Source organism: Bombina bombina, chromosome 10 (genome assembly GCF_027579735.1).
Source record: "Bombina bombina isolate aBomBom1 chromosome 10, aBomBom1.pri, whole genome shotgun sequence".
Taxonomy (NCBI): domain Eukaryota; kingdom Metazoa; phylum Chordata; class Amphibia; order Anura; family Bombinatoridae; genus Bombina; species Bombina bombina.
The window spans coordinates 97650011-97668343 of NC_069508.1; the positions used below are offsets into that span (position 1 = coordinate 97650011).

Genomic DNA, 18333 nt, shown 5'->3' on the forward strand with positions numbered 1-18333 from the left:
CAGAAAAGTTATCGCTTAAAAGTATCTCATTGCAGCAAGTGAAATAAAGTTCTCTGTGGGCACATCAGATTAAAACACCAAATTATCTTTTTCCTTTTTCCATTTAGATGCAGGACTTGCTCGATTTTCTACATCCCATTTAACCATAAACAGACCTGAGAGCTGGAGGCGTGGTTGAGTGTAGAGTCCTGAAACCAGCTAAACCCATCGCTCCAACAGACTCCATGCTTCTTTCTCACTGGCTTTAAATTTGGTGTGAAGGATTCTCTTCACTGTGTATGGACAGAAAACCAATGCGTAGGTAAGTTTTATGAACACGTTGAGGTACAAAACTTTTTTTATTTTTTTATTATTATAATTAAAACAATTGTATAGAAAAAAGGAGGGATTATTGCAGTAGTGTTGTTAACCAGGAGTTGTATCAATAAAAATGTTGCTTTTGGTGCCTACTTTTTAAATAAAAATTTATTAAGTGCTTGAAAAATAGTCATAAATTAGCGGATAAGCTTGATATAAACTTTTAAATAGCTGTTATAAAAACAATCAAATAGTAGTCAAGACTTCATAAAGGGATAGAAATCTCAACATTGACATGTGCATGGGTGCATTTCATTTTTGAATATAAACCTTCAACAAAGGATTCCAATAAAATTAAGCAAATTTGATAATAGAAGTTAATAAGAAAGAGGTTTTCAAATTGTATGCTCTGTCTCAATCATGAAAAAAAATTGGGGTTTTGTGTCCCTTTAAGGGAGAGTAATCACGCATTTGAAAATACCTAAGTGTAGTCTGTTGATTGACACCTTGCTGTTCATATGCTTTTTTTTTTTTAATGTATGCCCTTAAAGTTGCGCTCCAACCCTGCGCACTGGTCTGCCCATAGCATAAGCTTGTTTTTTTTTTTTTTCTTGTCAGCGTGCGGTATGGCCAATAAATAGCTTTCTTACCATGCCATTGACTTTAACCAGGGTGCACTCCGGATCCTTCCTTGTATGTGGAGGTTCTTGAGTGCACCATGGTTAAACTAAATGGCACAGTCGGCATGCCTCAGATTGACCAAACCACCTCTGATGAACTATACTGAGGCATATTCATCATTTTATATTCTGTATTTTAAAACAAGTTTTTACTGCCCCTTTAAACTGTACTACTGTGCAGCTATTACATTTGTATACCTTTTTTTTTTTTTTTTTTTTTTTTTTTTTTATATATGTATGGATAAGAACCAAAAATATATATCTCATAACCTCACCCCTGTTCTCTTCATCTCTCTGTCATCCTAGCAACTCTCTAACACTGAAATGTCACACAGACTGGCAACGCTCAATATCACAATCTGTTCTCTTTAACCTGTTTCTGTGTAATTATTTGTTCGATAGGTGCTGGAGCTGTGTTTGTAGCCTAGTGTAGAGTGTGACTTTTGCCAGGCACAACGCTTAATAGAAGTGGATGGTGCAAGGGAAATGGTAGTGCAAAATTAAAGGGATATGAAACCCAAAATGTTTCTTTTGGGATTCAAACAGAGCATACAACTTTAACCCCTTAAGGACCGGGCCTTTCAGTCTAAAACTTCCCCAAAAGACCCGAGCATTTTTGCCATCATTCCATTTTAAACCGAAATAGAGTCTTGTCTTTTTTTTTGTTTTTTTAGACAACCCAAAGTATTGATCTAGGCCCATTTTGGTATATTTGATGCCTCCAATCCACCGCCAAATGTGATCAAATAAAAAAAAAATTAACCTTTTCACAAACTTCAGGTTTCTCACTGAAATTATTTAGCAAACAAATTCCACAGCCTGGAATTTTTTTGCTGGATTTGTTAGTGGTTAACAGTCACCCTTTTTTCCATGAGCATCAGAAATCTCACCATTGGTACTGTACACTTCTTTTTGGAATAGACTCAAATTATTTACAAACAGCTTGTGCAATTATGGCACAAATTGTTGTAAAAGCTTCTTTGGGATCCCCTATTTTTCAGAAATAGCAGACATATGGCTTTGCCACTGCTTTTTGGTAATTAAAATGCTGCTAATTGCAGCTGTGCACCACACTTGTATTATGCCCAGCATTGGAAGGATTAATTAGGCAGCTTGTAAGGTTTATTTTAGCTTTAGTGTAGAGATCAGCCTTCCAGCTTACACTTCCCACCCCCTGATCCCTCTCAAACAGCTCTCTCACCTCCTCCACCCCCCACTGGTCACCCCCATCTTAAGTACTAGCAGACAGTCTGCCAGTATGCAGTATTAGACCTTTTTTATTTTAATTTTATTTATTTTTTTAATTAGAATTATGTTCTTCAGTGTAGGTTTATCCCCTTACCTTCCCACCTCCCTGATCTGTCCCAAAAAGCTCTCTAACCCTCCACCCTCTAACTAATTTCCACCATCTTGGGTACTGGCAGCTGTCTGCCAGTACCCAGTTTTCCATGATTTATGATATTTATCTAATAATAAAAAAATATATATATATTTTTTTTTCTGTAGTGTAGCTGCCCCCATCTACATCCATCTCCCAGATCGATTTTCCACCCCTCAACTATACCTACCTCTCCCTCCTTCCCTCTCCCTGCTGTTCTCGGATGTTGTTTATTTTCTGTAGCGGTTCCACCCGCTCCCTCCCCCCTGTAGCGATGGGCCTTCCACCCGCCTCTCTGCATCGGTATCTCTTCCCGTCTATTTCTGCACTGTATGTGGGGCATGCAGAAATAGTGCGATCTCTCTACTTTTAGCGAGTTTGCAGCAGTGAGGGGTTAAAAAAATTTCCAATTTACTTCTATAATCAAATTTGGTTTGTTCCCATAATCTCTCTCTCTCTCTCTTTCTCTTTCTCTTTTGGTTTGGTTTGCAACCATTTGGAGTGGTCTGTCAAATTTGAGATGTTTACATCCATACTGATGCACATATTCTGGCATGTAGATTGCAGCACCCGCTGTGAAGCACTTTTTCCTGTTTTGAAGCTAAATTCTACTAAAGACATTTTCAGCTGCCTGGCGACCCTTCTATATATAATAATTTTTTCCTTCTACTCTGAGGTTGAGATAAGGTGCTGAGCTGCTCTGTATGCTAGCCCCATATCATATATCAGTTTGCAGCTGTTCAATTAATGTAATGGAAGTCTGTGAAAGCTTGAATGTAAGACCTTTCCTCCAAGTTATACCTTTTTTGTAGATCACCAGCAGCTCCTTGCCGTGTCTCACCCTCAGAGCCCTGAAAGAGGACGATGCCAGACCTCATACACTGGTAAACAAAAAAAGTTCCAGTACCATGGGAGGGCTTGGTTTGTTTTTTTAGTTCTGGCTAAACTTGTTTAGTAGCTGCTAAGGGTCCAGACTGTATTTCAGTATATTTCTAGGAGATTCGGAGACCAAATATCTTCAAGATAAATGCAATCAAAGATGCTAACTTACATAATCTATGCTGGAGAAATACCTGAGAATAGCTACCATCTTAGTTCAGACCTGCATATGTAGGTCGGTTTTTTTTTTTTTGGGGGGGGGGGGGTTGTGCTCAAGGTGTATGTAGTAATGCTGAAATTCAGTAAAACTGGACATAGATCATTAAAGAGACAGTAAAGTCAAAATTAAACACTCGTGATTCGCATAGAGCATGCAATTTTAAGCAACTTTCTAAAGGTAAACTTTAATGAACGAAAGTCAGTTTTTTAAAAATACTATTAAAAACAGGGGCACTTTCGTTCATCAAAGTTTACAAATCAGCCGTTTTGATTAAAAAATTACCTTTTTGTTTTTTTTCACAGCCAGAGCAGCTTTCCCCTCCTGGAAATCCTCTCTTCATACGTCAGCAATGACTAATCCGGCTTCCTCCAATCACAGCATGGCCTCAGGCAATAACCACCCTGGGGGGAAGCCATGATTGAGGAAGCCGGATTAGTCATTGCTGATGTGTGAAGAGAGGATTTCCAGGAGGGGAAAGCTGCTGTAGCTGTGAAAAGAAACAAAGGTAAGTTTTTAATCAAAACGGCTGATTTGTAAACTTTGATGAATTAAAGTGCCCCTGTTTTTAATAGTATTTTTAAAAAACGGACTTTCATTCACCAAAGTTTACCTTCACTTTAAGGGGACGTGAAACTCAATTGTTTTCTTTTATGATTCTGATAGAGAATACAATTTATAAAAAAAACAACTTTCAAATTTACTTCTATCAAATTTTCTTCGTTTTCTTGGTATTTTTGTTGAAAAGCAGGAAGGTAATCTCAGGAGTGTGCACGTGTCTGCAGCACTATATGACAGCAGTTTCACAAGAATTGTATACATTACCAAGAGCAGTAGAGGGCAGCACTTTGTTCAGCCATGTAGTGCTCCAGACGCTAGATATCTCCTCCACAAAGAATAACATGAGGACGAAGCAAATTTTTATAATAGAAGTAAATTGTACGATCTGACTGAATCACAAACAAACAAAAATGGGTTTCATGTCCCTTTAACCAAATAAAACAAACATTTTATTTTTATTTATTTAGATTTTTTTTTGTTCTTCCCACAGGTGTCTCAGTACTCGTCCAGGTGAGACTGGTATGGATGTGACGAGCCGTTGCACCCTAGGTGACCCAAATAAACTTCCTGAAGGGGTCCCGCAGCCGGCCCGCATGCCTTATGTCTCCGACAAGCATCCACGGCAGACCCTGGAGGTCATCAACCTGTTGCGAAAGCACCGTGAGCTCTGTGATGTGGTACTTGTGGTGGGAGCTAAGAAGATCTATGCCCACAGGGTCATCCTGTCAGCTTGTAGCCCTTACTTTCGGGCGATGTTTACAGGGGAATTGGCAGAGAGTCGCCAAACAGAAGTAGTTATACGGGACATTGATGAGAGAGCCATGGAACTTCTGATTGACTTTTCCTACACCTCACAGATCACTGTAGAAGAGGGCAATGTGCAAACCTTGTTGCCGGCCGCCTGTCTTCTCCAGCTTGCAGAGATTCAAGAGGCCTGTTGTGAATTTCTCAAGAGACAGCTTGATCCATCTAACTGCTTGGGCATCCGGGCTTTCGCTGACACTCACTCATGCAGAGAGCTGTTGAGAATTGCAGACAAATTCACACAACATAACTTCCAAGAGGTATGTGGAAGGAAAATGGTGAGGGTGGGCTTTCAAGGATCTTAAGAGGGCAATGTTTACCAGCAGCTGTGGCTTTCATGCCCTTGTGAAGGGCAGAGATGATTGTGTGTTGAAAGCTTTAAGCCCTAAGCCTATACTTACAAATATCAACAATTCGACATTGCTATTAAAGGCACATGAAACCCAACATTTTTCTTTCATGATTCAGACAGAACATGTGATTTTAAGCAACTTTCCAATTTGCTACTATTCTCTAAATTGCTTCATTCTCTTGGTTTCCTTAGTTGAAAAGCATATCTAGGTAGGCTCAGAAGCAGCAATGCGTTACTGGGAGCTATCTGATGATTGGTGGATGCACAAAAATACCTGTTTTCATTGGTTTACCAGATGTCTTCAGATAACTCTTAGCAGTGCATAGCTGCTCCTTCAAAAATGGATACCAAGAGAATAAGGCAAATTGGATAAAAGAAGTAAATTGGAAAGTTGTTTAAAATACCATGCTCTATTTGAATCATAAAAATAAGGAAAATTAAAAATGTTCGGTTTCATGTCCCTTTAAAGGTACACTCAATCAAAATTAAACTTTCATTATTCAGATAGAACATGACATTTTAAACAACTTTCCAATTTACTTCCATTAACAAAATGTGCACAGTCTTTTTATATTTAAACTTATATTTAAACCAGCTCCTACTGAGCATGTGCAAGAATAAGTGTGTATCCATTTGTGAATAGCTGATGGCTGTCACATGGTACGTGTATGCATTTGTGATTGGCTGATGGCTGTCACATGGTACAGGGGGAGTGGAAAAAGACATAACTTTTAAAATTGTCAGAAAAAAAATCTACTAATTTGAAGTTCATACTAAGTGCTATTGCATTGTCTTGTTATCTTGCATTTATTGATTATGCAAATCTACTGTGTTGACTGGTCCTTTAAATAGTGGACTATAATATGCTATTTGTATGCCATTCTCTGTTTAGAGACCTGGCATTGCACCTCACATTTTCTGCTTTAACCTTTTTGCGGATATATAATAATGTAATGGTTATAACTTTCCCTCAATGAAAATGTTAACTACTGTCATTGCATTTCCACTCCCTTCATCCCCAGGGACTTCGTTACAGGCCTGTGATACTCATTTGGATTCTATTCCATTGACCATGGAGGGGGTGTGCAAAAGTAAATGCGAATCTATTTAAAGATCAAATCAAGCTCGGCTCTTGATAGGCTTCTTTTTACATGTCTGTTAAGGACTGATTGCAGCCCAGGAAGGTGCAAGCAGTTATGGGGACCCTTTGGCTCCTGGTAACTATTATTGTAGATTAGCTGTTTTAAAAAAATAAGATTTCTTACTTTTGAACCTATAATTTGCAAACAAAATAAGTTAGTTTCAGCCCTACAGATTTGTTATATAGACTTCATATGTTTTGTTAAGGAGTTTGTCTTTCAAAGTCTTCCCTTATTCATTTTATTAAGATTGAAGGTGATTTTTATTATTACAATCTGACAAACTGGAACTGAAATGAAAACCCTGCGACATTAGATAGTTATACTAATCTTACATCTTGTAGAACGTGAACAAATTCTACATCTTATAGTTAAATGTTCTACAGTATAGGTCACAGTTTTATGTGTGTATGTATATGTGTGTGTGTGTATGTATATATATATATATATATATATATATATATATATATATATATATATATATATATATATATATATATATATATATATATATATACAGAACTGTGACTTATACTGTAGAACATTTAACTATAAGATGTAGAGTATATATATATATATATATATATATATATATATATATACACACACACACACACATATATACAGAACTGTGACTTATACTGTAGAACATTTAACTATAACATGTAGAATATATATATATATATATATATATATATATATATATATATATATATATAAATAAATTAGTTTTGCATTTGTGTCCTTTACTTGCAGATCTTACACTTTTTATTATATTACATATACTACTCTTGGGAGTCATGTCCATATATACAATCCTATTAAAATAAAAAAAATAGATTTAAAAAAATAAAATATTTTTCCTTCCTCCTTCAAAAATCATTGTTTTTTTTTAAAAAAAAAATGCTATGCCTGTTATAAGCATTTGAGGGCTGGAGTAGAGAATCTGGTCCACAGTGTGGTGCAGCAATAATCCTTTATATTTCTAGTTCCCATCAATTACCTAATCTCTCTACATTTCTTTCATTCACCAAAAGAATATTGTACACTGGTTTATGACTTCTATATGCGTAATTAATATACAATAACTCAAAATATTTCAGATTACCTACTGAACCATTAAAAGACCTTTCTTGGTTTTCCACAAAAAAAGGAAGAAAATTAATTTGTGTAAGAGATAATTAAATGGACATGAAATCCAAAATTTTCCTTTCATTATTTAGGTTGAACATACAATTTTAAACAACTTTCCAGTTTGCTTCTATTATCAAATTTGCATCATGCGCTAGGTATCATTTGTTGAAGGAGCAGCAGGGGTGAGCCAATGACAATTGGTATATATGTAGCAACCAATCGGCAGCTAGAACCTAGGTTCTTTGCTGCTCCTAAACTTATCTAGATAAACCTTTCAGCAAAGGATAACAAGAGAAACAAATTAAATAATAGAAGTAAATTGGAAAGTTGTTTAAAACGGTATACTCTGTCTAAATCATAAATGTCTAATTATGACTTTACTGTCCCTTTTAATCAGCCTTAATAGCCTTGGGCATGAAAGACATGAATGTTATGTTGTATTGGATAAACTATCTTTTATGGTTTTAAAGTCCAGACCCCACTCTACCCTATTCTATCAAATATAACATTTTAATTAAACATTATTATTCAGACATTATTGGGGACATAAACCTGCTGTAGTTCAAGCATGTATGGACATAAGAGGACATTAAAGCCAGTGTTATTTAACTCTTATTTGCTGTGACAAATCAGCGACAGGTATAAAGAAGCGCTGCACATGTCGACCAATCATTGTGGAGCATATAGTCATGTGAAGGTTCTGTATTCCACAGAATTTACTCCAGCCTCTTGGGGTAGTGGAATTGCTACAGTTTTCAGAATTAAATTACAGTAAGAGCAAGAAAAATTAAATTAAAAAAAGTTGGTTGCAAATGTTTTAATTTATGAGAGATTACATTTTGAATGTATTGTCCCTTTAAGCCATCTTATGGTAGGTTGTAGGAGCTCTATTTGTGCTGTTTCATGACACAGCTCCATCTGACAATCACACCTTTTCCTTGAGAATTTGTCTATAGCCAAACCTGTTTTATAACTTTATATGTTCTTGCCTAGAAAATCTGTCAATTTATTTTACTTTTAAATTGATATGTTTGCACCATCAGACTCCATCCAGTTAGGATAAAGTCACAGCTCTTTAGGTAATACTTTTTCTCTTGTAAGGTGTATCCAGTCCACGGGTTCATCCATTACTTGTGGGATATTCTCCTTCCCAACAGGAAGCTGCAAGAGGACACCCACAGCAGAGCTGTCCATATAGCTCCTCCCCTAACCCCCACCCCCAGTCATTCTCTTGCAGCTCTCAACAAGATAGGAAGTATCAAGAGATATGTGGTGACTTAGTTTAATTTTACCTTCAATCAAAAGTTTGTTATTTTTAAACGGTACCGGCGTTTTACTGTTTTCTTTCATGTAATTAGCAAGAGTCCATGAGCTAGTGACGTATGGGATATACATTCCTACCAGGAGGGGCAAAGTTTCCCAAACCACAAAATGCCTATAAATACACCCCTCACCACACCCACAATTCAGTTTTACAAACTTTGCCTCCCATGGAGGTGGTGAAGTAAGTTTGTGCTAGATTCTTCGTTGATATGCGCTTCGCAGCAGGCTGGAGCCCGGTTTTCCTCTCAGAGTGCAGTGAATGTCAGAGGGATGTGAAAAGAGTATGGCCTATTTGAATACCATGGTCTCCTTCTACGGGATCTATTTCATAGGTTCTCTGTTATCGGTCGTAGAGATTCATCTCTTACCTCCCTTTTCAGATCGACGATATACTCTTATATACCATTACCTCTACTGATTCTCGTTTCAGTACTGGTTTGGCTATCTGCTATATGTAGATGAGTGTCCTGGGGTAAGTAAACCTTATTTTTTGTGACACTCTAAGCTATGGTTGGGCACTTTATATGTAAAGTTCTAAATATATGTCTTTAAACTTATATTTGCCATGATTCAGGATAATCAGTATTCCTTTATAATTCAGACTGTCAGTTTCATTATTTGGGATAATGCATTTTAATTCAATTTATTTTTCATTACCTTGAAAATTCTCAATTGACCATTTTCCCTGCGTGCTGTTAGGCTCGCGGGGGCAGAAAATGTTGCTTTTTATTGTGTCATTCTTGGCGCGGACTTTTTTGGCACAAAAAAATGTCATTTCCGGCGCCGTAGTTGTATTCTGTAAACGTCATTTTTTGACGCATGTATATTCAGACATTTTTTTCCCGCCAAAAAATGTGGGCGTCAGTTTCGGCGTTAGAGGATGTGGCGTCATACTTGGCGCCAAAGAATATGGGCGTTGTATTTAGCGCCAATAATGTGGGGGTCATTTTTGGCGCCAAAAAATGTGGTTATTATATATGCATGGAAATTTAGGTCTTATGGCTGCAGCATTAGATTCAATTCTCTTTGTTAATTTTCATAGAAAACCTTTCCAGTTTTTTATGCTGAATAATGGTGCAGGGATTCTAGGATTTCACTTTTTAAATCTTCAAATTCTATGTTTATCTATCTTTGATTCGGTGGTTAAGATCACCATCATTTAGTTCTACAGGTCTCTTCGATTCTTTCAACCTGGACCATGATCTCTATAGATGCGAGTCTTTTAGGTTGGGAGGCTGTCTGAGGTTCTCTGTCAGCACAAGAGGTTTGGAAATCTCAGGAGGCGAGATTACCATTTGATATTTTGGAACTCCGTGCATTCCCAGAGTTCTTCAGTTGTTTTCTTTTGAAGAAGAGACGTTTATTGTTTTTTTTCAGACATTATCACATCTGTGGTGTGTGTCAATCATCAGGGTGTGACTATCAGTCTTTAGACTGTGACAAAAGTATCTTGGATATTTGCTTGGGCTAAATCCAGCTCCTATCTAAATTCTGGGGTCCTTTTCCCAGGTATAGATGTTTGGGAAGCGGATTATCTCTGTTAATCAAGCTTTACATCCGGGAGAATGGTCTTTACCCAGATATGTTTTTCAGATGTGAGGGCTTCCAGAAATAGATCTGTTGGCCTCTCGTCTTAACAAGGAACTTCCCAGGGGCCTATTTCAGGTCCGGGGATCCTCAGGCGGAAGTAGCGTATGCATTGACACTTCCTTGGAATTATCATTCTGTCTATATCTTCCGCCTCTAGTTCTTCCAAATTCTAATGGAGCGTTCGTTTGTACTGCTGGTGGTTCCAGTATGGCCTCACAGGTTTTGGTATGCGGATCTCATTCGGATGGCCAGTTGCCAACCTTGGACATTTCCGTTAAGACCAGACCTTCTATCTCAAGGCCCATTTTTCCATCAGGATCTCAAATCATTTAATTTGAAGGTATGGAGATTGAACGTTTGATTCTTAGTCATAGAGGTTTCTCTGACTCAGTGATTAATACTATGCTACAGGTTTGTAAATCTGTCTCTAGAAAGATTTATTATCGAGTTTGGTGTTCTTCTCATAAATTCTTTTGGCATTCTTTTAGAATTCCTAGAATTTTACAATTTTTCAGGTTGGTTTAGATAAGGTTTTGTCTGCAAGTTCTTTGAAAGGACACATCTCTACTCTTTCTGTTCTTTTTCACAGAAAGATTGCTATTCATTCTGATATTCATTGTTTGGTACAGGCTTTGGTTTGTATCAAGCCTGTCATTAAGTCAATATCTCCTCCTTGGAGTCTCAATTTGGTACTGAGGGCTTTACAGGCTCCTCCGTTTGAACCTTTGCGTTCTCTGGACATTAAAATTACTTTCTTGGAAAGTATTGTTCCTTTTGGTTATCTCTTCTGCTAGAAGAGTTTCTGAGTTTTCTGCTCTTTCTTGTGGATCTCCTTTTCTGATTTTTCATCAGGGTAAGGCAGTGTTCCTTCCTGTTATTCATTATTTTGTTCAGGCTTTGGTTCTTATCAAACCTGTCATTAAGCCAATTTCTCCTCCTTGGAGTTTTAATTTGGTTCTAAAGGCTTTACAGGCTCTTCTATTTGAGCATATGTTTTCTCTAGACATTATTTACTTTCATGGAAAGTATTGTTCTTTTTAGACATCTCTTCAGCTAAAACAATTTTTAATTATCTGTTCTTTCTTGTGAGTCTCCTTTTTCTGATTTTTTTCATCAGGATAAGGTGGTTTTTGCTATCCTCATTTCAATTCTTACCTAAAGTTGTGATTTCTATCAACATTAGGGAGGAATTATTGTCTTTTCCTAAGACTTCTTTGGTAAGATTCTTACATTCTTTGGATATGGTAAGAGTTTTGAAATCTTATGTTGAAGCTATTCAGATTTCAGATAGTCTTCTAGTCTATTTGTTATCTTTTCTGGTGTTAGGAAGGTCAAAAGGCTTCTGCCATTTATTTGGCATCTTGGTTAAACTTTTTATTCATCATGTTTATTTGGAGTCAGGTGGATTCCCGCCTCGGAGGATTACGGCTCATTCTACTAGGTTTCTACTTCCTGGGTTTTTAAGAATGAAGCTTCTGTTGATCAGATTTGCAAAGCAATGACTTGGTCTTCTTTGCATACTTTTACTATGTTCTACCATTTTGATGTTTTCTCTTCTTTAGAAGCAGTTTTGGTAGAATGGTACTTCAGGCAGCTGTTTCAGTTTGATTCTTCTGCTTATATTTTCAGTTTTTTTCATTATAAAAATTTAAACTTTTTTGATTTGGGTAGTGGATTAATTTTTCAGCGGAATTGGCTGTCTTTATTTTATCCCTCCCTCTCTAGTGACTTGCGTGGAAGTTCCACATCTTGGGTATTTATTATCCCATACGTCACTAGCTCATGGACTCTTGCTAATTACATGAAAGAAAACATAATTTATGTAAGAACTTACCTGATAAATTCATTTCTTTCATATTAGCAAGTGTCCATGAGGCCCACCCTTTTTGTGGTGGTTATGATTTTTTTGTATAAAGCACAATTATTCCAATTCCTTATTTGATGCTTTCGCTCTTTTCTTATCACCCCACTTCTTGGCTATTCGTTAAACTGAATTGTGGGTGTGGTGAGGGGTGTATTTATAGGCATTTTGAGGTTTGGGAAACTTTGCCCCTCCTGGTAGGAATGTATATCCCATACGTCACTAGCTCATGGACTCTTGCTAATATGAAAGAAATGAATTTATCAGGTAAGTTCTTACATAAATTATGTTTTTCTCTCAGGCAGAAATTAGAAGAAGAATTCTGCCTGGAGGTTGATGATTTTAGCTGTTTGTAACTAAGGTCCATTGCTGTTCTCACACATAACTGAAGAGTATGGGAAAACTTCAGTTGGGGGAACGGTCTGCAGATTACCTGCTTTGAGGTATGTTCAGTATTTTTATTTCTAGAGAGATAAGTTCTAGAAAATGCTGACACAGCCTTGTGTAATTGAGGTAAGCCTGATGCAGTGATTTAACAGCGTCTGGGATCATGCTTACAAAACAGGGTAATACTCATGTTAAGACTCATATTACTTAGTGACAAAACGTTTACATGATTTCATAAATAAGACGTTTTTTCTCTGAGGGAGATAAGTCTTTATTTGGGGCCTAGTTTTCACATAGCTAGTCAGGTACTCCTAGGAGTACTTTCTTAAGGCCCCTCTGGCATCCAGTACATGGTGGGAGGGGCCTATTTTCACGCTCTAGATGCGCAGTTTCTTCCAGACTGAGACATCCAGCTTCCCTAGAGGAGTCCTCTGGCATCTGAGGACTACTATAGAGGGTTTATTTCCTCCCTAAATCGTATTTGAGGGCAGGTAGGAGCCTCAGCAGAGCTGTGGCAAGGTGTTTAACTGTATTTTAACGGTGGTTAATGTTTTTTGCATCCGGTTTGGGGCCTAAAGGGTTAATCATCCATTTGCAAGTGGGTGCAATGTTGCTTTAGTCCCTTACACACACTGTAAAAATTTCAAAGACTTCACTATATTTTTACACTGTTTTGCAGTTTAAGTGCTATTTTTTTTCTCTTAAAGGCACAGTAACGTTTTTATTTAATTGCTATTTCACATTTATTAAAGTGTTTTCCAAGCTTGCTTGTCTCATTACTAGTCTGTTAAACATGTCTGACATAGAGGAAACTCCTTGTTCAATATGTTTGGAAGCCATTGTGGAACCCCCTCTTAGAATGTGTACCAAATGTACTGAAATTTCTATAAACTATAAAGACCATATTATGGCGCTTAAAGATTTATCTCCAGAGGATTCTCTGACTGAAAAAAGGGTGATTATGCCATCTAGCTCTCCCCATGTGTCAAAACCTATAACTCCCGCTCAAGTGACGCCAAGTACATCTAGCGCGTCTAATTCTTTTACCTTACAGGACATGGCGGCAGTTATGAATGCTACCCTCTCAGAGGTATTGTCCAAACTGCCAGGGTTACAAGGAAAGCGAGACAGCTCTGGGGTTAGAACAAATACAGCACTTTCTGACGCTTTAATACCTGTGTCCGATATACCCTCATAATACTCAGAAGCCGAAGCAGGAGAGCTTCTATCTGTGGGTGACATTTCAGATTCAGGGAAGGCGTTGCTTCAGTCTGACTCTGAAATGACAGCGTTTAAATTTAAGCTCGAACACCTCCGCTTATTGCTTAGGGAGGTTTTAGCGACTCTGGATGACTGTGAACCCATTGTAGTTCCAGAGAAATTGTGTAAAATGGACAAATACTTTGCAGTGCCTGTTTACACTGATGTTTTTCCAGTCCCTAAGAGGTTTTCGGAAATTATTACTAAGGAATGGGATAGACCAGGTGTGTCGTTCTCTCCCCCTCCTGCTTTTAAAAAGATGTTTCCCATAGATGCCGCCATACGGGACTCGTGGCAGACGGTCCCTAAGGTGGAGGGAGCAGTCTATACCCTAGCTAAGCGTACAACTATCCCCGTTGAGGACAGTTGTGCTTTCCTAGATCCTATGGATAAAAAATTGGAGGGTCTCCTTAAGAATTTTTTTTTATACATCAAGGTTTTATTCTCCAGCCTCTTGCATGCATTGCCCCAGTCACTGCTGCAGCTGTGTTTTGGTTTGAGTCTCTTGAGGAGGCTCTACAGGTGGAGACCCCGTTAGATGAGATTTTAGACAGGATTAAAGCTCTTAAGTTAGCTAATTCCTTTATCTCTGACGCCGTTTTTCATTTAACCAAGCTAACGGCTAAGAATTCAGGTTTTGCCATTCTGGCGCGTAGGGCACTATGGCTTAAGTCCTGGTCAGCAGACATTACTTCAAAGTCTAAGCTTCTTAACATCCCCTTCAAGGGACAGACCCTATTCAGGCCTGGTCTGAAGGAGATCATTTCTGATATTACTGGAGGAAAAGGTCACGCCCTTCCTCAGGATAGGTCCAATAAATTAAGGACCAAACAGAATAATTTTCGTTTCTTTCGAAACTTCAAGAGTGGCGCAGCTTCAGCTTCCTCTAATGCAAAACAAAAGGGAAATTTCTCCCAGTCCAAACCAGTCTGGAGACCTAACCAGGCTTGGAACAAGGGGAAGCAGGCCAAAATACCTGCTGCTGCCTCTAAGACAGCATGAAGGAGTAGCCCCCGATCTGGGACCGGATCTAGTAGGGGGCAGACTTTCTCTCTTCACTCAGGCTTGGGCAAGAGACATCCAGGATCCCTGGGCACTAGAGATTGTTTCCCAGGGATATCTTCTGGAATTCAAAGGTTCATCTCCAAAGGGGAGATTTCACCTCTCACAACTATCTGCAAACCAGATAAAGAGAGAGGCATTCTTACGTTGCGTTCAAGACCTACTGGTTATGGGAGTGATCCACCCAGTTCCAGGGGAGGAACAGGGGCAGGGTTTCTATTCAAACCTGTTTATAGTTCCCAAAAAAGAGGGAACGTTCAGACCAATCTTGGATCTCAAGATCCTAAACAAATTTCTCAGGGTCCCATCTTTCAAGATGGAGACAATCCGAACCATCCTCCCTATCATCCAGGAGGGTCAATATATGACTACCGTGGACTTAAAGGATGCTTATCTCCACATTCCGATTCACAGAGACCATCATCAGTTCCTCAGGTTTGCCTTCTTAGACAGGCATTACCAGTTTGTGGCTCTTCCCTTCGGATTAACCACGGCGCCAAGAATCTTTACGAAGGTTCTAGGGTCTCTACTGGCGGTTCTAAGGCCGCGGGCATAGCGGTGGCTCCTTACCTAGACGACATCCTGATCCAGGCGTCGACTTTTCAAATCGCCAAGTCCCATACGGACATTGTTCTAGCCTTTCTGAGGTCTCGCGGGTGGAAGGTGAACAGAGAAAAGAGTTCACTCTCCCCTCTCACAAGAGTTTCCTTCCTAGGAACTCTGATAGATTCAGTAGAAATTAAAAATTTTCTGACAGAGGTCAGGATATCAAAGCTTCTAACTTCTTGCCGTGCTCTTCATTCCACTTTTCGGCTGTCAGTGGCTCAGTGTATGGAAATGATCGGCCTTATGGTAGCGGCAATGGACATAGTTCCGTTTGCCCGCCTACATCTCAGACCACTGTAACTTTGCATGCTCAATCAGTGGGATGGGGACTACACAGATTTGTCTCCTCTGTTAAATCTGGATCAAGAGACCAGGGATTCTCTTCTCTGGTGGTTATCTCAGGTCCATCTGTCCAGGGGAATGAGTTTCCGCAGGCCAGAGTGGACTATAGTGACGACAGATGCCAGCCTTCTGGGCTGGGGTGCAGTCTGGAATTCCCTGGAGGCTCAGGGTTCGTGGACTCGGGAGGAGGCCCTCCTTCCGATAAACATTCTGGAACGGAGAGCGATATTCAATGCTCTTCAGGCTTGGCCTCAACTAGCTGCGGTCAGATTCATCAGATTTCAGTCGGACAATATCACGACTGTAGCCTATATCAACCATCAAGGGGGGAACAAGGAGTGCCCTGGCAATGATGAAGGTTTCCAAGATAATTCTTTGGGCAGAGGTTCACTCTTGCCATCTCTCAGCTATCCATATCCCAGGAGTAGAGAACTGGGAGGCGGACTTTTCATCTGGGGGAGTGGGAGCTCCATCCGGAGGTTTTGGCCCAGCTGATTCAACTATGGGGCAAACCAGAACTGGATCTGATGGCGTCTCGTCAGAACGCCAAGCTTCCTCGTTAAGGGTCCAGGTCAAGGGATCCCCAGGCAACGCTGATAGATGCTCTAGCAGTGCCCCCTGGTCCTTCAGCCTGGCTTATGTGTTTCCCCCATTTCCTCTCCTCCCTCGTCTGATTGCCAAGATCAAGCAGGAGAGAGCTTCAGTGATTTTGATAGCTCCTGCGTGGCCACGCAGGACTTGGTATGCAGATCTGGTGGACATGTCATCCTTTCCACCATGGACTCTGCCGCTGAGGCAGGTCCTTCTACTCCAAGGTCCATTCAAACATCCAAATCTAATTTCTCTGCGTCTGACTGCTTGGAGATTGAACGCTTGATTTTATCAAAACGTGGATTCTTCGAATCGGTCATTGATACCTTGATTCAGACTCGAAAGCCTGTCACCAGGAAAATATATCATAAGATATGGTGTAAATATCTTCATTTGTGTGAATCCAGGGGTTACTCGTGGAGTAAGGTCAGGATTCCTAGGATATTATCTTTTCTCCAAGAAGGATTGGAAAAGGGATTATCGGCTAGTTCCTTAAAGGGACAGATTTCTGCCCTGTCTATTCTTTTGCACAAGCGTCTGGCTGATGTTCCAGACGTTCAGGCGTTTTGTCAGGCTTTGGTTAGAATCGTGCCTGTGTTTAAACCTGTTGCTCCGCCATGGAGTTTAAATTTAGTTCTTAAAGTTCTTCAAGGGGTTCCGTTGGAACCCTTGCATTCCATAGATATCAAGCTTTTATCTTGGAAAGTTCTGTTCCTAGTAGCTATCTCTTCGGCTCGAAGAGTTTCAGAATTATCTGCCTTACAGTGTGATTCCCCTTATCTGATCTTCCATGCAGATAAGGTAGTTTTGCGTACCGAACCTGGTTTTCTTCCAAAGGTGGTATCTAATAAGAATATCAATCAAGAAATTGTTGTTCCGTCACTGTGTTCTAATCCTCCTTCTAAGAAGGAGCGTCTGTTACACAATCTTGACGTGGTTCGTGCTTTAAAGTTTTATTTGCAAGCTACTAAGGATTTTCGTCAAACATCTGCATTGTTTATTGTATATTCTGGAAAGAGGAGAGGCCAAAAGGCTTCGGCAACTTCTTTCTTTTTGGCTGAGAAGCATAATCCGTTTAGCTTATGAGACTGCTGGCCAGCAGCCTCCTGAAAGAATTACAGCTCATTCTACTAGAGCAGTGGCTTCCACATGGGCTTTTAAACATGAGGCCTATGTTGAACAGATTTGTAAGGCGGCGACTTTGTCTTCGCTTCATACTTTTTCTAAATTCTACAAATTTGATACTTTTGCTTCCTCTGAGGCTATTTTTGGGAGAAAGGTCTTACAGGCAGTGGTGCCTTCCGTTTAACTGCCTGCCTTGTCCCTCCCTTCATCCGTGTCCCAAAGCTTTGGTATTGGTATTCCACAAGTAATGGATGAACCCGTGGACTGGATACACCTTACAAGAGAAAACAAAATTTATGCTTACCTGATAAATTTCTTTCTCTTGTGGTGTATCCAGTCCACGGCCCGCCCTGTCACTTTAAGGCAGGTGTTTTTATTTTTAAAATTACAGTCACCACTGCATCCTATAGTTTCTCCTTTTTCTTACTTGTCTTCAGTCGAATGACTGGAGGTGGGGGTTAGGGGAGGAGCTATATGGACAGCTCTTCTGTGGGTGTCCTCTTGCAGCTTCCTGTTGGGAAGGAGAATATCCCACAAGTAATGGATGAACCCGTGGACTGGATACACCACAAGAGAGAGAAATTTATTAGGTAAGCATAAATTTTGTTTTTTTCCAAGATGCCTTTTGGGGAAAAATTTAAATTTGCCACGTTGTCTAAAGAGAACTTAGATGCTCTAAATGAACCAATCACGCAGGAATAAATCATTGAAGGGATTCAACGTATGGCCTTAAATAAGGCCCCTG

At 39.4% G+C, this 18333-nt stretch overlaps 1 protein-coding gene across 2 annotated transcripts in view; it reads left to right on the forward strand.

Moving 5' to 3' along the window:
• Nucleotides 1–18333, forward strand: part of KLHL20 (kelch like family member 20) — a 163879-nt gene that overhangs the window by 42565 nt on the left and 102981 nt on the right. The window contains exons 2-3 of one of the 2 annotated variants that reach the window (XM_053693256.1): nt 108–301; nt 4503–5076. In XM_053693256.1, coding sequence (XP_053549231.1) covers nt 279–301; nt 4503–5076 — 597 coding nt within the window. In that variant the 5' untranslated portion in view covers nt 108–278. Of the gene's footprint in view, nt 1–107; nt 302–3171; nt 3240–4502; nt 5077–18333 lie in introns of those variants that run through there. The other variant, XM_053693257.1, reaches the window with a different exon arrangement.